The 26,172-nt window shown below is 49.6% G+C and overlaps 1 protein-coding gene across 1 annotated transcript in view; it reads right to left on the bottom strand.

Annotated features, from left to right (window-relative positions):
- LOC116794321 (rho GTPase-activating protein 7-like) overlaps window positions 1-13,189 on the bottom strand; it is a 45,541-nt gene extending 32,352 nt beyond the window's left edge. The window contains exon 1 of the mRNA XM_032702916.1: window positions 13,119-13,189. Within this exon, the coding sequence (XP_032558807.1) occupies window positions 13,119-13,125 (7 nt within the window). The 5' untranslated portion in view covers window positions 13,126-13,189. The remainder of the gene's footprint in view (window positions 1-13,118) is intronic.
- Between the last annotated feature and the right edge of the window lie 12,983 nt (window positions 13,190-26,172).

Genomic DNA, 26,172 nt, shown 5'->3' with positions numbered 1-26,172 from the left:
GCTGATAGGACCTCATGGGTTGGTTTACATCAATATCACTTACTCGACCTCACTATAACTTTTTGCAGTTCTTGTAAAGGAGGCAATATAGAAACACGGACATTCACCCACTCCCTCTTTTCTCTTTTCCAGAAATGTCTCACTTCATCTTTAAGAAGCAAAAACAGCAAGAGGCCAAAAAAAAAAGACACTGTTCTGTTGCAACATCAAGCCAGCGTAAGCAGTGACAGCACCCACATGAAATATTTTACCATTAATGGCTCCAATAGAAATCCTTCTGGATGATCTATGGAAGCCCTGCAATCAGTAATAGTCTAAGCTTTGCTCAGCCCCATTTCAAAATGATGGTTCTCTGATGAGAGGGGAGTTGCCCTCACTTGTACCATCAAATTTAGAAATCCATTTAAGTCCTTTTGATGTTATTTGAATGATCACTTCTGGTAGGTTATAAAAAAAAATGCAGCTAAGCCACATTTGTTTTTTCTGTGATGTTTGGAAAGTGTAAACACTTAAATCATTAACCAAGTGCATATCATTCATATTCACCATACCTTTTAAAAGCATACTTAGCATACCACTGAGAGAGATTACTCTGCTGACAGAAATCAAGTGTCTGGATTAATTCAAAGGAGTGCATTTCACAATCCATCATTCCAGAATAGGAGAACAAGGAACTGCTCAGTTAAATTAAATGGTGAGCTACTCTGGAACAAATTAAAGGAAATTCATCTCTGCACCATGTCTAGTCCAGACATGTAATTCGGGGCTGATGCTATTAAAAGCCAAGCAGTCTAGCTGGGTTTCATGAAGACTGAATCATTTTACAACTAATATTTATTTGCACTCTTGCACAACACGAGAAGCAGCAGGATTTGTGGCTTGTAAGATGAGCTGGCAGCTTCGGGCCAGCGCTACTCAAGGACTTTTTGAAGGAGAACAGGTGTGGAAAATCAGCCTGAGAATGGGGGGGCAGAAGCAAAGCCCTCCTGAGGCAAGTGTGCAGCAGAGAGGATGCTCCCTGCTCCCACCACGGGGTGTTTGAACCAGCAGCAGGGCCTTCCCACAGTAGGTCACTTTAGGGACACTCCCAGGACACTTTAGGGACACCATCACTGCATTTGGTCCATGTGGGTCAGCAAAAGGCTTGATGGCAGAGCAAGACCTCAGCCAGTGGGAAGCATTACAGAAATCCTCAAGGCATAAAGCTCCCTTTTCCAGGCAGGGCAGGCACTGGAAGGAGAGAGAAGTTGTCCCCATGGACTGGAGCTCAAAGGAAACCTGCAGGAGAGCCAGCAGTGCTGCTCTGGCTTCTCTCACTGCAGACCCAGGTTGTGTAACTCTTCTCCACAGAAATGCATGCCTACGGGCAGGTGTGCCTGGGAGAGGCTGTGTCTCTAAACTCAGAAGTCAGGCTGTGAGTCAGACCTCCTACAGCCTTGCAACCATGAAGTAACAGCCACAAGCTATGACCTGAAGCTTGTCCTGGTGCTGCCATTAGCAAGCACGCCAAGTGGATTTCATCTTTGGAAGCAAGAGCTTATTCCTCTCTCTGTGTCCAACCCCAGCTCGTAAATCTCACACAATAATCAGCTTGAGAGTTAATATTGCCATAAATTCTGGTTTCCAAAGTTCTGTGCTTCTCCACAGCAAAAAAAGGCATCTCGGTTCCCCAGGTTCTACCTGCACACTCCAGAAAGGATCAAAATACAGGGGAAGGTGTTTCTCTGAAGAGCTTTGGGATAATGGGAGAAGGCAGAGTGAGAGAGGAGATATGCACAAGGTCACACAGTGGGTGTGACCCACTGTGGGCAAAGCCAAATACAAACCCCCTTACAGGACCTCCCCCCTCCCCTGCCACAAATTGCCTTTTCCAAAATCGGGAAAAAAACCAGCATGGGAGATCATTTCTGTCATCTCAGCGTGATTAATCCTTATCTGCTGTAACTGCTGAAATACCAGCCATTTGTTTTTACACATTTGGCAAAACACCTTTTCCCTTTATTGCCTTGGCCAAAATCAGCCCAATTTTTCAGGCTGATTGGGCGTTTGGCAGTAATGCTCCTAAATGGCCCTGCTGCTGTAGGATGGCCGAGCACTGGCACGGGGAGATTTATAGCAGTGAGCCCCAGGTAAGGATGCTCCATTTTCCCGCAGACTGATTAGCACTGTCTATTCCAGTGATTTAAGTGTTTTCTCAAAGAACACATTTGAAGAGCTGAAATGGATACACGCTGTCAGCTCCTGGCAGTTTAAGTGCAAACAGCTGCCCTGAAAGCTCTGTGCAGCACCACAAAGAGATGAGCCTCTATGAAAGCTAGTCAATCAAAGGAGATAAATCTTTGTGTCAGTTCCAATTATTGAGATACTCCAGTTAACTCAGGGAATCATAGACATTAGACTGCCTTTAAATGCCCACGTGGTTGGGACTATACCATTGCTCCTGGGAGGCAATTTCGCTGTCTGACAGATCAAGAGGCTTTTCTCAGCTAGTTAATTCCAATTAAGTTTTTCCTCTCAATTTCATCCTCCTATCCATTATCCTCAGTCAGGTACCCTTCACAGTTCCTTTCCTGCCATGCTGCTCATGCCGAGAGTCCTGGAAATGGTGACATTATTACAAGTACCTGTTGATGACACCCATGAGGCCTCCCAGTGCTGTAGCCTCAGAGCAAAGATGATTTCTGTCTTAAGGAGCTTCTTCCAGCTGCTCCAGCCATTAAATAAAGCTCTACGCTTCAATTTAGGTACACCAGTAACCTCCCCCCCTTGTGTTTTGCCTCTTGTCCTCCATGAGCTTTGTTTCTTCTGGCTCCCCTGACTTCAGGCAGCAATCAAAGTGTAAAGATGTGTTTAGGTGGTGTAACTCTAGAAAAGAGCTGCTGCTGCAGAATTACCTCCTGATATTTTTCCAGGAGTCCACAAGCCCCAGTGTCCTGGAAGGTGTCGTGAGAATACATAACACAACACGAAAGGTTACACTGCTGTGTCATGAACTTCATATAAAGCAAAATTACAGGGGATTCCATTAAATAACTCCTTTCTTTGCTCCTCCAAAGAGTAATGGGAATGGCTGCACGCTGCAAAGTGGATGGGATTCATCGGTGTCTTATCTCTGACAACAAAATGGGCTGGTCACACAGCTCCCCTCCCCTCAACCACATTGCTGCCTCTCTCACACGCTCAGGAAGACAAATGGAATTAAACAATCTGTAAACATATTCCTCCAGCTCAGGAAGGTCAAGGGGTTTGCAAGTTTATTTCAAGAAACGAGAGGAATTTAGCCCTTTATTCAGCACAGCAGAGAGCATCAAAGGATGGCAAGCTCCTCTGAGGAAACAGGTTCCCTTATCAGAGGGCAGGGGTTCCAGGGATAAAGTGTGTGCACAGTCAGGTCAAGGTTGGAGCTCCAGCCTGGATTTACACCAGTGTAAAGGAAAGCACTACCCAGCCCAGTATTTACGTTATTCAGGCCAAGGAAAAAATGTAGTGGCAGCTGTGAACAGTTTAAATATCCAAACCCTGATGGGAGGACCTTCATGCAGGGGTTTGGTTTGTTATTGCAGCTGACTCTCTGCATCTCCTTTATCTTTCCTTTTTTTTTTATTCCTTTCAGAGATGCTTGACCTGAAATGCAAAAGGATAACGTGGGTCAGGAGGAGTGTTTATTATGTATGAGTTATTTTTCTTTCATGTTAGCAAAATCCTTTTGTAAAAGTTGGCAGCAGTCCCTGTTACAGCTAAATTTTGGACCCATGGGTGATCTGGAATTTAACATTATTTATGTCTCAGTATAAAAAAAGCAGTGGAAAGGAAGCAAATTCAAAGAAAATAATCAGAGCACAGCTGAGGTCTGTAGCTTTACTTATTTAAACCATTCAAGTCTATCACTGCCCTTGCAACTATTTCAGGGGTCTGAGACTTGCTGGGTAGAAGCTGGAGGATTTGCAGAAATCACATTATTAGGTGTTCTGACACAACCTGCTCTCAGCACCAACACACTGATGGCAGTGTAGAGCTGTTGCAGTTTAAATCCTTTGCACTATAGGGACAGAGGGGAGCACCAAGTGGGGAGCAAATCCTGCTGCTGCCATCACTGAGGTCCCACTCCAACCCCCTGCCCCCCAGCCCCTGGATTTTCACTGGGTTGGGGTGACAGGCAGCCAGACCTGCAGTCCTCACTCCTCTGCCTGGTGTGTGGCTCCTCAGCAATTCACCCCCTAACTCCAGGGAGCTGTTTGTATCTTAAGAGTAACTGCTGAGTATGAACAAGAGCTGAAGTTCAGCCCTAGGCCACCAGTGCTGTCCAGGCTGGGGTCATTGCAGGGAAGATCACTCCTGGAGGGTGGGGTTGCAAAGAACATTTTTAGGAAGGGGTTATTTTTGTGCGCTTATTCCCAGAATGGTCCCAGGGTAAACCCACACTGGCTGATTTTCCAAGCCTCATTTACTCTCAATCAACATACACAGAGGCACAAGTTCTTAAAATACTCAGAAAACAGGTTTGCTCCTTGTCCACTCTGTTTCACAGCAATCCTCAACAAAGTTAAAGAAAAACCCACAATTGCTCCTTACACAAACATGCACAAGAGAAAACACTCTCAAAAACCTTGCACTATCAGAGTCAGAGGTCAACCCCAGTGACAGGATAAGCTCTGTCCACACTTCTCCCTTGGCTCTTCCAGCAGAGCTCTCTGCAAACAGACCCCCTTCCCTCATTGCACAGCTCACTCCTCCAGCTCACAGAACGTACAGGGTGCTAGAAAGCACCACACAGCCCCTCCAAAACGTCCCCAGGTATCTAGGGGCTGCTCAGGTTGAGGTGGAGAAGAGCTATCTAAGTTTTGAGGAAGAACACCTTTAAACACACAACAGTTTTCACTTTGAGCCGTCCTCCCCCTCCAGCAGGAGCAGACATTAAGTATGTGCATACTTAGTGCTCTGCAAGCTCCACAGCCATCGGGTTGGATCAGCAAGGGGAGCTTGCACAAGTAATTCAGGTGTCTGTGGAATGTCAGACCCTGCAGGTACAGCTGGGGTGACATTTTCAGAAGTAGCTACATTTCTTAGACTCTTCAAGCTCCACTGAAACTCGCTTGAGGTGAATTTGAATGGAACTTGGGCCCCCAGATCTCTTCTGTATTTTAAGTTGGTTTCTATCTCTAAATTTTGCAATAAATAACGAGCAGGCTCTGCTTGTAAAGTCGGGAGCAGAGTAGGAGTTTGGATAGCACGATCATGAGCGTAAATGAGCACAATTCCTTTGAATATTGAAAGTGTATTTAATGTGGTGCCCAAGGTCACACAGCAAATCAATGGGCAAAACTGAATCAAAGCCCTGAGGGCATATTACTTACAATCAGATGCAGGAGTAATTGAGTAACTGCACAGACTTAAAAGCAGCATTACATCAACTTAACATATGTCTGGAAAGGGGCTTGGGGAGGTTCAGTGATTTGCTGCAAGGGAGAGAGAGTCAAGAGCAGGGCTGACATTAGATTTGAACAGCTAATATCCCTGCACAGGTAACTTGGCACTGGGAACTCTGCTACTATTTATACTCCATGAAACTTCTCATTTTAGTGCCATAGTTTTCAGCATCCACTGCTGGGAACACTAGGAGTCCCCTGCTTGAAGGACAAATCTTGCTGACTTTTGGCACTATGTTGGGAGAATCCAGGATGACAGACGGCCAGTGACTTGGCTCTGGTGCCTGGCACAACACTGCTGGGTGGGTATGTCCCTGTGCCTGGCAGTGAGAACGTGCCCCTTGGCTGCTGAGCTCCAACACGAGCTGCTGGCCCAGCAGTGTGACTACCAGCCCTACCTGGCAGCCACTTGCCTCTCATTTCAGCTGTCAAAATTATCTTTATGCCTGTGCAGTGTTTCCTGTTTCCTAATTTGGATGGTTCCTTCAGTCATTTTTCCACTAAAATGCTCAAGCATTTTTTTTTGAAAACATCTAAACAGGAAGAGACCTGACCTCTCCTCCCTGAACATCGTGTGCTCCCTTCTCCTGGCAGCAGCAGATCCCTCCTGTGCCAGCTGCTGTGGCGACTCCAGGACAAGCTGAGGGTGGGTCCCACACCTTGGGACTGCACATGGGCTCTGCTTCTCTGTATGGGTTGTCCTGAAATGCTCAGCAGTCTTGGGATCCCAGTGAAAGTCCTGACTCTTCACACTCCCTCATTCCAGCTCCCTGCCCTGCCTGAGCATGTAGGTGTATCCCAGGTTCTGGCTGGCTGGTTGTGGAGATCTCCTTCAAGGGAAAAAAGCCCATTAATTCCACTGGTCTGATGTTGAGCCAGACACTTAATTCAGGCAGACACTGGCCAGCTCCTCTCCTGTGCACTTTCACCGGGCACAGGGTGGTTTTGGGGCTTGTTCCCATTTGGAGACCTGCTGGCTGCAGGGCATCCATCATCACTGCCTCCCCATCTGGGAAGGGGCAGCTCTGAAGCAGAGCCATCACAATCCCTGCCATCCAACTGCTTCCAACAAAGGCAGAAGGAGGAATTTCTCTTTCCCTGAGCTGGACAAGCTCTACAGCCCAGGAGCCTGGTCAGTGATCACGGTCCCTCGCTGTCGAGACGCTGGATGCAGCAGGCACAGGAGCCCTGTAAGTTGTGTGTGCACCCAGCCCAGCCCCAGCCCCACTGCAAGACCATAGACACTCGTGGGGTGCCGGGGTGAGGGGCCCGAGGGCACTGCCCACCATCCAGCACTGCCCACTGCCCACTCCCCTCCTTGGAAGAGCAGTGCTGCCCTCAACAGGCACCATGCACAGGGATTTGGATGGACAAACCCCCTCACACGTGGCTTTAAGATGTTAACGAGCTGGGCAGCTCGGAAGCAGAGCCTGGAGGCACCTTCCTTTCTGTGAGTCCTGCAGACCCCTGGCACCAGCAGATCCCAGCTCTGGGGCACTGTGCTCAGCCACAGCATGAGTCTGTGCTGTGTTCCCAGCCAACATGGGAGTGGAATAAATTGGAAAATGTTGCTTCTGCCTTCAGGAGGGGGAGAAACTAATGCACTGCACCTCCAGGAGTATCCACATAGCCCTAGGGAAGGAACAAAGCAGTGCTGAAGCTTCTGTCAAACCCTCTGGCTGTGAGGATGTTCGGCTGTGGGACAGCAAGGTACCAGCCCTGCAGCCCCACTGCGGGGTCTTCCCCAGAACTGGGCTAACAACCACACTTCAGCTGAAAGCCCTGGGCTTTCCTTGGGGAGGTTTAATGGCCAGGCTCCAAATCCAGCTCTTTGGCTTGTGCAAATCAAAACCTGACACACCTGAGGGTGACAGAACTGAACAGGAGGGGAAAATCCCAACAAGTGAAAGGAAACTCAGGGCCCTGCATGTGTCTGTGACCAGAGATTGCTCCTGCAGAGCTCTTGGGCAGCTGCCTCCCAGCCCACCCATATCTCGCCCAAAGCTCTCATGTGTCTGGAGATCACATTCAATATATACAGTGTTACATATTTAACATATTAGTGTGGGGACCTGCAGCAGTTTGGTCATGCTGCAGAAGTAATCCAAGATTGGTGATAACCACAGAAAATTAGATTTATGTTAACCTTTTTAACGTTGGGGCTTTTCTTCAAAGAGTTGCTGTTCTAAGTGCCAGCACTATCCTACAGCAGTGAATCTGTCAGACAAAGACATCCTCCCACATCACCCACACCTCCAGGAAGGAGAAGGTTCCTTCCTCACACTCTGGATGTCTTTGGGGCTCGGGCAGGTGGCCTCACCTGGCACTGGCTACTTGGACCCAGAGCCAGGTTGTGGTGATGCTTTTATGGAATGTTGTGAGGCTACACCATTTCCCCAGAGCTGAATTTGGGCTACAGCCCCCCAGCACTGAAGGGTGGCCCTAAACCAGCAAACCCTTCCTCTCTAGAGGAGCACCCAGCTCTGCTGCAGCACCTTGAGCTGTGATGGCTATTGCAGGTGGGGCAGGAATGATGGGGAGAGTCAGCTCCTTCTCTGAGGAGAAAGCAGCACAGTATTTTTAGAGACTCCTAATATTAAGGCACAGTCACTAACTGTGACTAAGTAAGATTTGTAGATATTCTGGACTGATGCCAAGGGGAGACAGGGAAAGGCAATCCCAGACAAAGCAGAACAGTAATGTGTTATTGGTCAGGAAGATTCATGTGGTGAAAATTAATAGCAGCGGGTGGCTTGCAGTGATACCCCATCCATCTTGTCTGTGGCAGAGAGAGCACACTCCTCAGTGTATGGGCAGCACAGTGTCAGACAGCCAGGTCACAAGCTCTGATTTACAGTGCTCTGGGTTCTGTGGGTACAGGCAGTGGATCCTCTCCCAGCACATGCAGGGCACAAGCCCTGCCCCCCCTCAGCACGTGCCTGCATCCATCCAACATCCCTGCATGCAGGGAGGGAGCCTCTCCAGGCTGGACTAGTGCCCAGAGCACGAGATCCCTGCTCAGGCTGGGCATATCCTGATCTCAAGATCAGCAATGCCACTGAACGCAAGGAAAGAATCCCGCTGAACCCAGATAACACCTGGCTGTGCCAGCTGGTGAAGCCATGCTTGTTTTTGGTGGTAAATGAAGGCAGCACAGTGATGCCATCACTAATTCAACAGCTACTCTTCCCCAGGAGCTGCCAGGGTGCAGGGCAGGTGGCCTCACCAGTCTGGGTCTGTACATAAATCAAACAGGAGGTTGTAAATCTGTCATTCCTTTAGTTATTTAGCAAATGCACCACACCCTAATCTACTCCTAGTCTTTTAACAATATACCCTATACAATTTTTATACAGCTGTGACAAGTTCAGAAGATGACTTGCCTATCTCATCACCAACCTGCCCAGAGATGACCATGTACATATTCTACCACTGCTCAGCACAAAGCTCAAAGAGAAAGCACACGAAATCAGTGTTCCCTGTGCTGCTGAGCTGATTAAAGATTCAGCTTGGATGGGAGAGGAAGTGCAGGGTCTGGCATGGTTTCCTGTGTGCCTATAAATAGCCATTTGGGATGGTTTAGGCAGAGGTCACACAGCTGTATGAGTGCTGGCTTCTGTTCCCCTCATGCCGGCGGGAATGGGATCAACGGCAAAACTTGTCCCCCTTGGAACAAGAGCTTTGAGACACACCCAGCGTGCTCCTGCCAGAGTACCTCCTGCTAACGAGGGTGTGACACTGCTGCAGTGGGAGCAGGACCACTGGACACCTGCCAGGGCAGGGGTCCCGTGAGGTTCACCCCCATGGGCTGGCACCAGGCAAACCTCTCCAGTCACCTGTGGGTCTCTCAGGCTTCGCTGAATGACACATGAAAGATAGGAATGTCTCCAAACTGCTCTGAAGGACGAGAACAGGCACAAAGATGTTATTTATGTGCTCCAGTCCAACGGAGGGATCTTAGGGAGCAGTGTTGCCCCACTCTGGGTGGGTTGGTTGGGGGTCCCCAGTGCCAGTGACACTCCTGGTCCCTACAAACCCAAGCACACTGTGACATCTAGTGGCAAGTTACCCCAGAGCCCAGGGAAAGCTGTGTCTGACAGGTTTTTCCCACAGCCCCTGGACAGCCAGCCCAGCTGGATCTGTTTTATTACATGCTCTCCAGGTGCCTCTGTATGCATAAATATGTATTTATGTGTAACAGTGAGAATGACAGCTGGTGTTGCTTAGGCCAATGCATGCTGGTGACAGGAACAGTATATCCACCTTGGCAGACAGCTCTCATCTTCCTTGCTCTAGGCAGGACAGGTTCTGGACAGGTCCTGTCCTCTTCTCACCCCAGGTAGCCACTGAGTGCACTGCTCTGTCACCTCCAGAACCATGGCTGCAGCTGCCCCATGGCACAGGAGCTAGAAGGGTTTGGATACAAGCTTGGCCATATGTGACATGGCTTTCCACCCCCTCCCCCAGCAGTGACCAGTGCTGCTGTCTGACCAGCTCAGGTGGCCTTGCCAATATGTCCCAGAAGCCAGGGGCACACAGCCTTTATACAGCCAGAGAGGTGGAGCAGCAGCCATGGCACCATGTAGCCTTATTGCACATTCACCTCCACCTCCTCCCCAGGCTTTGGTAAGGTTTATTTAATATTTCACTGGGGTTTTTTTCAGACTCTGTTCAATTTCATGCACAACCATCAGTGGCATATTCCATATTAGCTTGAATAAGGATACAGAAATTAAATCAGTAGGCTTTTTCTAACAAATAGAAAGGCCCCATCATGCACATCTGGGCAGCATGAGTCAGGGATGTCATCTGATTACTGGACTGCTTTGTGAAAGAAGGGGGGGAAGGAACAGACACTAAATATGAGGAGTAAAACAGAGAAAAAGTTCAAATTTCAAGAGGATCCTCCTTCAGAGCTGCGCAGGAAAGTGGGAAGCTGCTGTGCAGCACATGAGCACCAGCCTCTTCACACAAGCACCCTCTGTGCACCCACCACAGACCTGTGCCCTAAAAACACTCTACTCCTGCCCCAAACCTGGAGGATGATGGAAACAGCAGTAAGGTCTGCAGTGTCAGAGCCCCAGGAAGCTGAAACCAGGGTGGGCAGCACCAATCCTGCCTCAGGTGCTTAAGGTCTCTGAACCAGACTGAGACCCACAAGTGGTGCCCAGGCTTCAAGTGCCAGAAGACCTCAGGCACCACAGTAAAACTTTCTGAGTTGTCAAAAGGGCCTCTCTTTTCTATTTGTCTTTCATAAAGCTTTGTTTAATGCATAAATGGTTACTTATTCTATATGATGCATTCACCAGAGAAGCCAAGTTCCCTTCCCACACAAACATTCCTTCCAACAGCTCCAGGTCCTGCCTTTTCCCAGGAGCATCGAGGGAAGCAGGATGAGATGGAGGAGGGATGGGTACAGCAGGCATTGCATGTGCTCAGCCCCTGTTGCACAAGGCTTGCTGGACCAGTTTTTGGCAGGTGTCAGATTTTTTGGAAGGTCAGGTTTTTGGTAGGTGTCAGCTAGACATTAACCCTGGAAGTGTTCCTAAACGGTGAACTTCAGAGGCTGAAACAGCAAATTTATACCAAAAAGAACAGCAATTTGCATGAAAACATTTCCAGAACCACCTCCCCATTCCTTGATAGCTCTCTAACCACAGAATGAGTGCTGGGGACGGGGGGTACCCCTGCTCAGAGCCAGAAGTGCTGACCCAGAAGCATCCCAGCTCTGCACACCCCCAAAGCTGGGACCTGGGTGGCCCTGCTGCCCACCTCAGACAAGGTTTCATGCTGGGCACTCCTACTGGCTTTTCCAGCAGCTCTCACCAGGGAATGCAGTGCACAGGAGAGCAGGAGGATGGTGGTTTCTCCCTGCCCAGTGTCCCTGTGGCACAGCAGCCACGGGTGAGGAGGGTCCTTCCCTGTGGCTGGGCATGGCATGGCCAGAGGCTTGGCCCCTCCTGCTCTCCAGGCAGCACCCTCTGGATCACTTCCCACAGCATTCACTGTATCAGCACTCTGCATCTTATGGAATATCTGGCAATGCAACCCATTCTCATCTTATGACTCAGCTTATATCAACTAATTATTCATTTCTGAAACACAGTTTTCTACCTTAAAAAATTACACCTTTTCCACCACCTGGAGGACCCGTGTGTACCAACAGATGGATGCTCAGCCCTGGCCTCAAAGGGAGCAAACTAATTGTGTTTCTTCTCAGCTCTCGTGCTCGGCACATCGCCAGGGTGACACAGAGCAATGAGAAACAAATTGACTCGAAACTTGGCTGGAGAGCATCAGCAAACAGAGGGCTGAAAACTCAGCTTGATTTATTTTATAGAGAGGCAAAGGACAAGAAATGCAGTGCTATTCCCAGTTGTGGCCCTGGCAAACAGTCCTCCAAGCCCGTGTGAGAGCAGAGCTGCTGGCGAGGCTGGGCAGCCACGGCCCCGGTGTCCGTCTGTCAGGGGAACGTCGCTGGGAAGGGACAACATGACACTAATTCCTTCTCTGAAAACCATAACACTTCCCTCTCCTGCCCTGAGAATACAAAGTGTTGTATGTGAAGCATTAAAATAAAGGCCACCATCTGACACACAGACACTTAATGCCCTCCTACAGAGCTGTCGGGGTTGCTGTAGGATGTTTTCGGTGTTACAGAGCAAGCCTTCGGCAAAGGTGGGAGCTGGGGCTGGCCCAGCTGATGGCAGGAGCAATGCCAGGACTGCCACAGCATGGGGCACTGGCTCCCATGGGCTGAGGGTGCTGCTGGGGGGCTCCAGCCCTGCCAAAGGGACCAGAGCACAGCAGGAGTGAGGCAAGAGAGCAACTGGGGTTGAACCAGCTGAGACATCAACCACCCCAGGGAACACGGGTAGGACCTGGGAGCACAGAGCCTGGAATGGCACAGAAGCCTGGAGCAGCACCCTCTGCAGCCCCTGCTCATGCTGGGTGTCAGTCAGCACTGCTGCAGGCTCAGGCACCCGCCCCAAAGGTCCCATCTCTCCTTCATTCCTCCCAGAAAACAGATCGCTTTTGCTATCACTTTTCCGGAAAACAAGGGCGATTTCTCCTCCAACACTGATGTTTTCCCAAGGGCTGACGTGCTGTTCCCACTGACAGCACTGCTGCTGCTTTCCCAGCTCTGCCACCCCACTCTGTCCCCGTGGGAAAGCCTTCCCCTGCCCTGGCTGTGCACACACCAGAAGATTGAGACTCCCATGGGAGCACTGAAGGTCCTGGCGACCCCTGGGAGGCAGCAGGGCTGGAGACAGTTGGATGGCAGCAGCACGGGGGGCTGCTCCCCTCGAGAGGAGAAACCTTTGCCAGCCAGGGACCTTCTGCTGTGCTGCCTCCCCACAGGGACAGCTGTGCTGTGCCCCTGAGTGCCCGCTGTGGGACTTGCAGACGCTGAAGTGTTACATCACTGAGTTTCTAATAACTACTTTTTTTTATTTCCTAAGTCCTAAACAAAATCTATCACTGCAAAACTTTCTGTTTTCTCTTAAATGAGCCCAAATAGAAGCAGCACATCCCAGGAGGGAACAGCCAGACCCACACCTTTGCCGCTCCCATCTCCCAAAACAGTTCATGCCTCGTTTTCTGGTTAATAGCATTGTAGCTTAATTTCTCGTTTAAAAAACTTAAAGAAACAGAGTAACCAAGGAAAAAAAAAAATAAACCTCCTCCTACCTTCCATGGGGAGAGTGAACTGCAGCAGATCACTGTCCTGGGCAGAAGTTATTCCTGTGTCCCTGCAAGCGAGCAAGTCCTGCCTGGGGCGACTGAACTCCAACCCCATCTGCTCGGCTTTAAGCGGGACAGCCAAGATCCCACCCAGGACGGGGTGGAGAATCCTCCCTGGGAAAGAGCAGCTCGGTCACAGCTCCCTCCAGCCGCCCTGCGCATCTCGGCGGGGCTCTGACAGGCCGTTTCCTCTCTCTCCCCCTCGGTATTCAGCAGCAGCCCCTTCGACTGCCATCTCACATCAGCATCTGCAACTGAGTTTGCGACAGGGATGGCGTTTGGCAGTGCCAAAGGTGTAGGTGGCATGGGTCCCAGCAAGGAATACTGGCAGGAGGAGCGCGGGACACACACGGTTCGAATCAGCTGCAGGATGGAGGCGAACGGGACACGCAGAGGTACCCGAAGCGCTGCAGTTACATCAGCGAGGAATCCTCGATCAACTGGAGCACGGCCCAGCAGAGTGAGCTCAGTGCAGGGCAGGCTCCAGAGTGCTACAGTGAGGACACCACCCTGACGCTCTGCTCCAGGTTTGCCAGAGGCGATGGGGAAAACATGCCAAATCCAGTGCTTTTACACCAAAACTCTGTTACACTGAAACTCTTTTACACAGCAAAGGTTATTTTCTTTAAAACAATCTCTCTGTGGAATCTGTTCTGTCTGAATGACAGGCAGCTGATCGTGGTTTGAATTTCCCTCTCAGTGAACAGTGCCAGGGTGGGGTGGCTGGGCACTGTCACACCTGGTGACAAATAGCTGCAGTGCCCACCTTCATGCCAGCTCACCTGAGTGCTGTGTGGTTTGGGGTTCCCTTGGGTTTTCAGGCAGGTGGAGACTGGAGGATGCTAGTGGCATATTTGGGTTTAATGTGTTTCTTGCCTATCATGTGCATTTATTCAGCTCTGGACCTATTCCCTCTTCATTTGAGAGTGAACTGCCCACACCAGGCAGCTCCCACAGACCAGGGAGAGCAGCCAAGCCCTGGCTCCCACCTCTACAGCTCTCATAGGGGACATTTAAATTTACAGTAGAGTGCAGAGATAGATAGAGAAAGCAAGATAAGGTACAACAGCAGAGACCACAGCCATCATCACATCATTGCTATGAGACCAGTGCTGTCCCCTGGCCTCTGTTTTCAGCCACTCACAGCACACAGTGGGTGTCTGAGCTCAGTGCTGATTAACTCTGTGCCACACTGTCTCACACCAGGTAACAAGGTTAAGCACTGATGAAGGAAAATCCAAAAATACTGCAGGTCCTAATGCCTGCCAGACACACATAGCAAACTGAAATACCTCCTGAAGAGGTTTGTTGTTGGAATATGTTTCTGTGTCAGTTGTAGTGGGAGACATCCTGACTCAGGTTCTGGTCACTCTGAGCAAGCAGGGTGTGGTTGGGAAAGTCACACACCTTAATGAGGTACACTGGTGTGGGGAGAGCAGAAATTTGTTTTTGATGCCTTCTGAAAGAGGATGCCTGAAGGAACAGTCTTTTCTAACTTCCTTTCCCTGAGGAAATGGAGACACAAGCCTCACCCAGGGCACCCTCAGAAAAAGGGCCCAGCAGATGATGTTACCCCTGGCTGACTGGGGTGGCAGTGCCTGGAGAGGCCAGCACTCTGCAGGACACTGGTGCCTGCACCACCAAACCCAGCACATGCAGTTTTACAGAAAAGACAAAACTTACTCTTCAGAAGAGGAGCACAAAGCCTTGGGGCTTTCCAAGTCACATCTCCTGCACTCTCACACCAGGAGCACTAACCCAAGGAGACTTGGCACTCCTGGCTCGCCAGGGCCAGGGCAGCAGGACACCAGTGCTGTGGCTGATGTGCTGCCTCTCTTCCAGCCAGCCCCACGTGTGCAGAGCTGGAGGAACCATCCCGTGGCTCTGAGCCTCCATGTGACGCCTGCTCCCCGGAGGCTGCCTGACCCCGGCTTCCTTCCCAGCCTCTCTGAACTCCAGGGCCCTCAGAGGAGCAGCACCACGGTATTTTTAGCCTGTTTACAAAGACAGAGGAGTACATTTGTGCGTGGCTTGCAGTGAGAGAGCACAAGCTCTGCAGTGAGCGGGTCAGCTGGCAGCCACCCGGGCAGCAGCACAGAGGTGGTTTGCCAGGGCACATGATGGCATCAGAGATGGAGAGAGAACCAGAAAAGGCACCAGGAGAACATAACGATTTTTTTTCCCTTTAATAAGCATTTAATTAACTTCCCTTAATAAAAAATTAATAAATTTTGAAGCCCTTCTTTTGGGGTTTCTCCAACTGCTGAGAGTTTCAGCATCCCTCCAACTGGCAACCCAGTGTGGGAGCACTACAGGCTCCTGCTGGTCCCCTCTGTCATTGCTGGAGACCACGAGGCCAGAAGGAACCACAGGGATCCAGCAGCTGGATCTTTTATGTGGTCTCCAGTGGAAACATTATCCAACTTACCAGTTTCTTTCCTGAACTGTGATGTCTGGGCTAAGCAGAGCAGCCCAGAAGTAATGGCACCACATGCTGTTGAAGAAGTAGCCAACCTTCTTCAGGTCCTCAGTGAAGTCACCTGGAGTTGGTGCTCACAAGTGACCTTTTGGTGGTAGCTATACAAATTTTCATATTCTAACCTCTTTCTTTACTCCTTCTTTCTTCTCTTAATCTCTCTCTTTCTTTCTTTACTCTTTCCTCTTTCCTTAATTTCTTGTGGGTAACTTGTACTTTCACTAAGTTGTGGGTCAGTGTTTGCTGGGTGCTTTGTGAAATGCTTCTCTTTGGTTGGTTGTTACTCCTGTGAACCTTCTGCCAAAATGCTCATTTTCTCACTAAATTAAAAGAAGTCTCTTAGGAAAAAGTGTGTAGCTTTTTCTCTTTGCATGAATTCATGGTATTAAAGACTTTGCAAGAGTCTGTGTGGGTGAACTCTTGGAGTCAAGCAAACTGCCTGGGCAAGGTGTGGCTTAGACCTGGGGCTTTACACCATGTCCTCACACCCTTAATACTTTTCAATTGGAGTGGTATTGACAGGTATTTTTTTTGCACCTGGCCAGTGATGGGTAGATAGAGGACACCAGGGAGGTGCCTGCTGGCTTGGTTCAGTAGGAGTGCCCTGAAGTGTGTGCTCTAACACCAATAAATTGTGTATGCCCTTCTGCCAGTGTTTAGGAGTTGGTGAGGTTTTGCTCAGTTAGCAGGTTTTGGTGTGGACAACAATACAAACCTTCACCAAACCTTCAGCCCTGTTACACCTGCCCATGTTGGAAGGGGCAGGGGCTGTGCATGGCTGAGCTCTGCCTGATGCTCACCACATTCCCCTGCTGCCCTGCCCTCAGACCCTGAGCCTCTTCTTAAAGCCAGGGGGGGTGTCTCCAGGCTTCCAACTGGGACACATCAGTCCTGCTGCATGCTGGAGCCAGGACAAGGCTCAGCCCAGGTAGCCATCACTTGTTCTTCCTCACAGAGCCCAGGGCAAGCCAAGAAGCAGCTGTATTACAGCTCTGGCACCTGCTGCAGTGTAGCAAATTCTACCAACAGCTCTGTCCCTCGTATTTATGAAAAACACGTCCACGCTGCTTTCTCACAGCCCAGCACAACTTGTGTGCAACTGTGTGTTCTGGAAGGTCACCCGGGGCAAAATGAGTCCCACAAGATGTTCCATCCCAAAGCAGGGCTTGGAGGAGCTGTGTGCTCAGACACCAGCCCAGCAGAGCCTGGGCCATGGGCACCTCACACACACTGGCAGGGAAAGGGTGTCTGGGAAAGAGGCTTGAGCCAGCACAAGCCTCTGGTGATGACTAGAAAGGGGGGGAAATCCCAACCCATATGGAGCCAAACCACTCTACATTCCCTAAATAGTATGTCCAGAGGGCCTGGCTCTAAAGCTCTCACAGGGAGAGCTGGGCAGGTCAGAAGTGCTGGTGCTGTGCTAAGAGGAGTAGAAGCAGTGTGGGCTCAGCCCAGGGGGGCATCTTGGTTGGACTGGCACAATGTGATTTATTTCAAACAGCTCTGGCTTGTCACTCCCTCAAAAGCTCTCACATGGTTTATGTTATGTCCCAAAATAGACACAAATGGCTGAAAGCACAGCTCACTGCACAGTTCCTCCCCTCTCCAAATGAGCCTGGACCTCAAGGTGCAATGGAGGGACAACAGGGCAAACACAGCTCTGCCCTTGGCATCCTCCTGGGATCCCACCTCTTGCTGAGGGATCCCATGGCCATTCTTGCTGTAGCACCCCGTGCCTTCCAAGGCTTTGAATGCTGGGGATGCAGGGCTGGAAAAGGCTTACACAGATCCCCATCCCAGAGAGGTCTAATATTGTTCTTGAGGCTTTATTTTCTTCTTCTCTTCTGCACTGTCTCAGAAATACAGCAGAAGAGTTCTCTAATTTCTCCTTTGCAAACCCTTATCACAACACTGTTTTTAGAAGAGAACAGATGCAATAATATCAGGCAGAAGAAATGTATCTTTTGCTCTACTGATTATGACTGCTTTCTTGGTGTCACCTTCAGTTTTAACACCATTACTCAGAAGAACTAATAATATCTCAGGCGTGATTGAACTCAGTCACAATAACTTACAATACCTGTTACTGTGCAGAAAACAGTAGAGTTACACTTTGAAGAATGTGTAACACTGACAAAGCAAGGAGTTTGTCATGCCTGATTTTCCCCCACCTTTCAGTATTGCAAGTCAATCAAACACACTGTATTAAAAATAATTTTTCTCCTCTGATAAATAACAGAGGAGAATGTCTACAGAAACCTCAGCTCCAACCCATCTCACCAACAACAGCATAGGTACCAGCACAGCCCTCAGGATGAAGGTCTGTGCTTCTGGTGTATGGTGAAATGGCAGGAGGGAGCAGTGTGGCCAAAGGAAGTGCCAGAACTGCTGTCATAAAAGGCTCAGTAGAATTAAAATAACTTAAAGACCAGACGTCCCGATACCCAAAAGCCCACTGGATTGCATTTGGAATAAGAGATGATCTCTATGGGGTTTTAAAATAGCTGTAGCTTGGGTTTTCAAGCATTTATGAGTTCAATCAGAAGTATGCACTTCTTTGTAGGGAACTACTGAAAGGGTTTCTATTTGTTAGTGTTATATTTGAAAGTAAAAAATATTTTTATATGCTATTTCTCTCAAGGTCTGTTTGTACGTGTGCATATGTATTTTCCAGTTAATACCAGATCTACTGTTTTACAACTTCATTCTGGGAAACACAGAACTGTAACAGAGTCCTGAAGTCTGATCTCTGTGATATGCTCCTGCACCAGGAGCTTGTGGCTTCCCAATACCTGAAAACAGAGGGATAACATAAACCTTCTCAAAACAGCAGTGCCTCAACAATGAGCTCCTCCAAAGGCTCTCTGGTGGTGCTGAGCCTTATTCATGCCATCTGGAAGAGCTGTATTTCAAGTTTTCCAGAAGAGCCCATCCACCTGGCAGAACTCTGCTCCTCAGTGACAGACATGCTCAGCACTTCTGACCAACACATCCTGTACCAGCATGTGATGAAACCCCTCTGCCTCCAGGGGACTGTAGTGCTGGTTCAGTGTGCAGGACTCCACAACTGCCAGCAGTGGCTGGGTTTGGTGCTGCCCCTCAGCCCAGCACAAACACCTTGGTGCCTCCACGCCAGAGGCATGACCAGCCCACTCAAATTAAAGACAGGATTTTCAAAGCAGTTTGAGGGCCTTGGAGACCTCAAACCGTAGTTCTTCCACATAAATGCAATTCCCAGTGTCCTGTTCCTCCACTGAAAGTCCCCAGTTAATCTGACAGCCTCTTTGCTCCATCCTAGGGGAGGAGTGTGTTGTGCCTCACTGGAAGCGTCAATGAACTGGGGAACTGAAAGGTAACCTCAGCCCAGGCAGTAATTTGGTTCTTGTTTTGAAAGAGGAACAGGGATATTTACAATAACAGTTCAGCCCCTTGGCACCTCTGAAAGGTCTGCTTATTGCAAGAGAAGTGCCTGTGGGCTCTTGCCTCATTTTGAACACTCTCTTAGGGCTGGAGAGAGGGGCTCCCCACTGGCCAGAGATCGGAGAGTCAACATGCTACTACAAAACCTCCTGTCTCTGTGAGATGAGCACAAACTCCATGTGGAAAGAGCTGTGTGCACCCCACCAAGATGAATAAAAGAAAAAGAATCTAGAAAGCCACTTTCAGTAACTGGAGCATTTATTACTCTCGCCCCTCCTGAGACGCTGCCAAATCCTTGCTGGAGACCACGTGCTGGAGAGGAGGACCAGCTCAGGCCCTTTGCCCATTGTGCACCTCAGGGACATGCAGAGCAGGGTCCCAGCTCAGCCCCACACCTCCCACCACCCAGCCCATCATCATCCCCAGGGTCTGCTCTGCCCACCTCTGCACGTGTGAACACATGGCAGCAGAGCTCGGGGTGTGAGTCTTGTGGGAAGGTGGCTGGACAGAGAGAGCTATTATTTTTGACATCCTAGAAAGGCTTCCTGAAAAACTGAGTGGGTTCAAGTTCACATGTTTCTGTAAACATGAAAAATGAAGCTTTAAAAGTCACTCAGGTGCCTTGGGAAGGGGCTGTTGGGCACTGCGTGGCTGACGGACACGGTCGTGTTTTAAAGTGTCTACAAATCTCCAGCTGAAGAAAGACTATAAAATCAAATTCTGTGTAAATCCAAATATTCACAGTTACATATGCAGATCATCAGTTGAAAACATCCACCCAGTCCCACCACTGTAAAAGCAGCCCAGGCAAAGCTCTGGTGCAACACACAACACAGCCACGGTAAAGGAGCGCACTTGCCGAAAAATTAAAGGTATTTTCATTTCTTGATCAAGGCTGTAGCCCTGATGAGTGATTCACACCAGTATGGGATTAAAGCTGCCTTTGGACTGACCTGTGAGGCGTTTTTCCCTGGCTGTCCTCCAGAAGCCATCCCAGGCCCTACTGGCAGAGCCCCCGGGGTGGTCGCTGAGGCATCGCCTCAGGCGGGGTCTCCCCTGCGCCGCCATCCTCACGGATCCAGCCTTCTGGAGGGGAACAGCAGCGCCTCAGGACCACAGCAAAGCCATTCTCCCAGCTTTCGCCTCTTGAGCCCGACTGGAAAAGTTTCTGCACAGGAGAAGTCTGCAGGTAATTCCTGAACATCCCTCTGGCAGGAGCGGGAAGCAGAGCCCAGGGCAGCCGCCCCCACCGGGGTCCCAGCGCGGAGCACAGCCCAGCGCCGAGCTTGGCTTCACCTCCTGTAAACACAGCTGTTCCCTGCCCGCAGAAGGATAAATAAGGAGCGAGGCCATGCACATCCCGGGAGCTCTGCACCTCTGCATTCCCAACCCGCTGCGTTAACCATCTGCTCAGCGGCTTCTCCCGCCTCCCAGAGCTCCCTGGCTCGTGGTCTGTGCAATGGGTCACAGGCCTGCCACCTCCAGGGCTGGAGATCTTTGTTATATCGGGGGGCTTTTGTTGGGTTTTTTGATTTTGATTTATTTTGAACAGAGCAGCTTGGTCTAGAAGCGGAATAGGATGTTATTCCTGTGTTAGGGGATTTACCTTAGTGATGGTTTTGTGTGGATACCATTCAAACAGAGAAGACCTCCAGGACTTGGGTTAATCCATCACTTGAGGACCATCCTCCTCCAAAGGCACTTCTCTCCTCTGCTGTCCACTCTCTAAGGAGCAACAGGGATATAAAAAATCCTCTGCCACATATTAGTTCAGTTACACACCTGGAAATAGTGCCCACAAAAGTATGTTCTTCCAAGAGCATGCTGGAATAAGTAGAGGCACATCTAACCATTAAATTTAGGTTTCCTCTCCATTTGGGATGCGAGAATGAAACACCTTTACAATGGAAGCCACTGTGTATGTACAAAAAGCAAATACCTGGCATGTAGCTCAGCACTGATGAAGCTCCTTGGCAAAATCGGTCCTGGAAAAGCAAGGAAATTAATGGGGAGATGACTTAAATGGGAGGTGGCTATGGATGATGGCTGGTGTCACATACACCTCACACATCCACCACCTGTATTGCTGGCAGCAGGTTTGGGTTGGTATCTCCCAGGAACGAGGTCTGATGGCATTTGCTGATGTGAGTTCAGCACACAGGAACACTTCCCAAGCTGCTCCAGCACATGTGTCACTGACACACACACTCACCTGTCCCTCAGCTGGTCCTTCAACCTCCCACAGCTGGGTGCTGCTCACCGAGCACACAACTGCATCCAGGGGAGCTCTGAGAGCATCTGGGAGTCTCTAAAGCTGATTCCTCATGTTGTGGACTGATGCTGCAAGCCTGCATCCTGATTAAGACAGCTTAATTAACGTCCCCCAGAGGAAAGAAATCCAAGGATGACAGGCACAGTGAGTGCTCTGAGCTGTGAGCTGCAGCACTGAGCATCTCCTCCTCAGAGCCCTGTGGCACTGGGACCTCTCAGCCATGTGTAATGCTTTTGATACCACAAACTGACATGCAGAGCTGATTTTTTGGCCCATGTTTCTAAGACACCTGAAGTCTTTATCACGATGAGGAGAAAGCACTAAGTATATGCTTCCATTACAAAAAGTTCTTTGCTTTTGTACAAATGCAATCCCCAGCTATCAGTGCAGGAGTATCCTGGCTGTTCCCCTCTCCTCCCTGACTGGGAAGTGCTTGGAGCAGCAAGCTTGTCTTGTGCAGGGTGACACATCCCTGGCCACATTCAGGATGCATCATAGGGAATTAGCCTTCCACAGAGATGAGACTTGACATGAAAAAGGTATCTAAGTTTAAAAAAAATGACATAAGTAGCCACCTAAAGCCCAGTAGCAGACACACAAATGGAAGAGGCTGTTTTCCATCTTGGTGTCCAGTGAGCTGCATGGGGGGACACAGGGACGCCCTGAACCCTCCCAGGGCAAAGCAGAGCTCCTTGCCACCAGACCCATGGCAGCTGGGGACATCACACAGCCCTTAGACGTGGCTGCTGCTCAGGAGAAGGGAAAAGCATCACCAGCAGCTGCAACTGAGACAGCAAAGTAACAATATTATGCTCATTTATTTTCGCTTTGGGACACTAAATGCTTGATACCTTTAATGTCACCTCCCACTGTAGCTGTGCTAACAAAACACAGGGCTTTTTGATACTGAAAGCTATGAAATGCATTTTGTGCCACCTGCAGAGCTCTGCTGCGAGCCTGGTCCCAGGGAAGTGTCGTTATCCTTCCACTGATGAGAAAAGGCCATGTGAGTTTTCAGAGGGCAGGAAGGAGCCATCAGAGGCACACTGGCTGTGGCTGACACGCCTCTTACCACAGCAGCTCTTCTCCCAGCCCCATAACGTGCCCTGAGCTGCTGGTGCCAACTGCAGGCAGCCCCTGTGCAGCAGGCAGGGCTTTGGGCAGGTGCTGGCCACTGCCTGCCCTCTTCTATGTGGAGGCAGCAAATGCTCTTCCCAGGAGCACAGGGTGACCTTTGGTTTTGGTGCCTCTCAGTGCTCCTGCTTCATTTCACTTCTAATCTGATGCCCAATGAGTCTGTGGCACTCACCTATAATTTCACGGAGATATCGCAGCTGTAGAGAAGAAAATCTGTTTCACAAAGCAAAAAAATCCACCAAGAATGAACAGTCAGGCTGTTCACATAAAGGCAATAAAGTACCTCCTGTTGTTTCCCAGACACAGCCTTTTAACATGGGGAGAGTTAAAAATACAGCTGTGCTAGGAAAAAGCAGCAGAGAGCTCCACATTCCTGGAAGCTTCTCACACTCACATCCCCGCCTTGGGACTCCTGTGAGGGCCAAAACATTTCCAGAAACATCAGGCCATTTCGAGGTGAAGCAAACATCCTCCCTCAGCAGATGCATTTCAGTAATGTTGACATTTTTAAATTATCCAGAATGGTAAAATAATGTATATTAAAAGCAGAAAAAAAAAAAGGCAGCAACTAGTCATTAGATTTGCTGCAAAAGAATCTGAGCGTGTCCATAGCATGAAAGGCCAAGATACAATGGGTTTTAAGCACCATTTAGCATCTCCCTTGTGGAGAACTCAAGTGTTTGTGCACCTGGATTTCATCTGCACCTGAAGAGACCGTGGATGTGATATTTTAGCTGCTGGCTGCAGCTGGTAACCACATGTTTGGATACTGCCATTCTCTCTCAGAAAGATTTAACGTGGTGTATGAGCATGTGCATACTGATAAAAAAAGATAAAGAATGATTTAAGAGCTAAGGTTAAACTCCAGTCATTCTTTTGCCCTAAGATACAACTTTATTAGCCAGCCCAGAGGAGTATTTATTCAGAGTTAAGTAAAAAAATAGACAGCTGGAAGATAAGCAACTTAACACTTAGCCAAAGGCCTCTGGCAGCACTCATGGCACACTGTCCAAGAGAGTCAAGAGGTGTCCTGTGCCTGTTGTGGGCAGGGCTGGGCACTGGCACTGGAATGTGCCGAGAGGCTCCAGGAAGAAGGATTTCTGCTTCTCCTTTACATGCAGAATTTGGCCATCTCAACTGCTGGACACCAACGTGAGAGATTTCCTTCCCACTCTAGTCTAACAGCCAAAGCTGTCATTTCCCCAACAGCCCATGCCAAGGGAGAGGCTTCACTGGCAGAGGGAGGCTGTAACTCGATCAGATATCCCCAGTTGAGGTTCACTCTCAGAGCAAACCTGCTCTCTGTTGTCCATAACACTGTTTAAAATGCCACAGTGGTAAGGGCAGCCCATGCCTCTCTTAGCCCCAGTCACACTCCTCTGGTACAAACAGCAACACAGAGGTCACTTCTTGCTCTGGAGGAGTATTCCACCAAGATTTTAGGATTAATTATATAAGGCAGGACAAAGAGCACTGTGTGAATGGGGACAGGTATATTGGCAGTCATGTTTTCTTGGGCAAGTCCCTTCTGAGGGACCAACCTCACAGGGACTGCTACTTCCCTCTGGGCACCCTCTGTGTGGTGGGACAGGGATGGGGGACTGCACCCATCCGACTGCTCAAGTCCACATCTCCTGTTTTGGATTCATTGCTTCCAAAAAACACGAGCCAGCATATGCCCTCCCCTGTGTGCCAGACCAGGGGGGCAGCAGGCACCAGCACAGAGCCTGTGGAGAGCCGTGGCACCTCACACTGGAGCCCTGACAGGGCAGACACAGCAAATGGTAACACACAGGCCACCGTTCCCATTTCTTCCCAAGCAAACACACCCTTCCCTGTTGGCAAAGGCAAGAGACCTCCAGGGATCAATGAGTGAAAACCAAGGTACTGATGGCAGCAGTCCCAACCCTCCCAGTTGTGGCACCCCTGCAGGGAGGAGCTGTTTCCCAGCAGGGAAAGGGCAGACCTGCTTTAGCTTTACTCCAGGGAGCACACAGCCTGGAGCTTTGATGCTGGAAAAATGGGGTCCTGAAAAGGCCCAGGGCTGCTAAAATGAGGGGTGGGCTCAGCCTGTCCACATGAAAAGACCTACATGATGAACTTGCCAAGGTTCATTTCCCTGCTCCAGGATGAGCTGAGCTGCCACTGGGAGCAAATGCTCAGCTGCTCCTCATAAACCCTTCTCCCCTCTTCCTCCTTCCTTCACTCAAAGTTTATGTTACATATTAAGTTCCTGGAACATACAGAACCTGGAAATTTGTAGTTTATACAAAAAGCCTCCCAACTTTAATTTAATACCTTTAAAAAATTGTGGAAATCAATGGTGGTCCTGTAATGGAATACTCTGAAGCCAAGGTACTCACAATTGCTCTTCAATTCTGATTTTTGAATCATCTCACTATTCTGACACCCTTGAGCTATGGATTTGCTTTTAAATGATAACTGCCACATAGCTTTGGTTATTTAAAATTTTGCTGTACCATAATTGTTCCCTGGAACATATGAAACTTCCACACCAGGAGAACGGCAGACAGCCTTCCAAAAAGGCTGGGAGTCTGTGCCAGCACAGGGATTTTCACGCTATTTTAAGCATTTACAAGTTGTCTCAAGCCTTAAACGATAAAAACATCAAGTAGTGAGAGTGCACTGAACTCAATATTTTGCTGTTCAGGCAGCCTAGTGGGAACATGCTAGTGCAAACATTGGAATGTAAGCACCAGCTGGAGGCACTTCCTTCAGCTCCAGCACGAGGCATTTCCCTGAACCAGAACCCCTGGACGTGCATGAGGAGCTGCTGCCCTAGAAGGAAAGGTATTAACTCCAGCCAGGGTGGTGCTGTGGTGAGGGAGCACAGACCTGCATCAGTAACAGCGCCAGGGCGGAGGGCGGCAACAGGCGACTTAAAAGGACCAACGTCGGGTTCTGTGGAAACAATGTAGAGGCTCAAGGAAGATTCTATTAAGCCTAAATCACTAAAGAAAACTCGTGTGAGCAGTTTCATTTCATGGCCCTGCCAAGGGCAGGGTTTGTGGGGAGGGGAGGTACCCAGTGCCCACCACACCTCCCTCTGCTCTCTCTGCCTGTTCACACGCATCGTGTCAGGCTCACAAGTGCTTCTACTGGCACCACTGCCCAAATTATTCATTGTATGATGCAGAAACACAGCTGTGCCAAGCACAGGGTGCACCAAAGAGCATTTAGTCCTGGTGGGACCAGCTGGCCCACCTACAAACCACTCTCACATGCCCAGCACAGCCCAGGCTCAGCCACAGCCCGGCTCTGAAGGCACCGTGCTGGGTGCTGTGAGCACCTCTGAGCTCCAGCAAGGCCAGATCTGTGTTCAACAGGCCTGGTGAACCCTGGGATGTGTGCCCTGCCAGGGCCAAGCCCAAAAATGCAGTGCTGCAGGCACAGGCTCTGAGGAGCAGCTACAGCTAGAGATAATGATAAACTGGAACAGATGTAGTGCTCACCAGCCCCACAGCAGCAGTTCTGCCCTTGAGGAATGACCAGTGACACTCTGGGGAGAGGCTGTGCCCTGCAGAGCTGCTCCATGAAGGCATGAGGGAGTCACCCAACAAAAAAAATCCCAATGCCTTTTTAATAAAAAGGGATTGAAAAATAGTATTTTAAGAATGAAGGCACATTTTCCAGCAATTTACACACAGGTAGCAGGGAAAGCAGAGTTAAGAGCT

Source organism: Chiroxiphia lanceolata, chromosome 15 (assembly GCF_009829145.1).
Source record: "Chiroxiphia lanceolata isolate bChiLan1 chromosome 15, bChiLan1.pri, whole genome shotgun sequence".
In the NCBI taxonomy this organism is placed as follows: Eukaryota; Metazoa; Chordata; class Aves; order Passeriformes; family Pipridae; genus Chiroxiphia; species Chiroxiphia lanceolata.
This window is presented reverse-complemented; position numbering and strand designations above follow the sequence as displayed.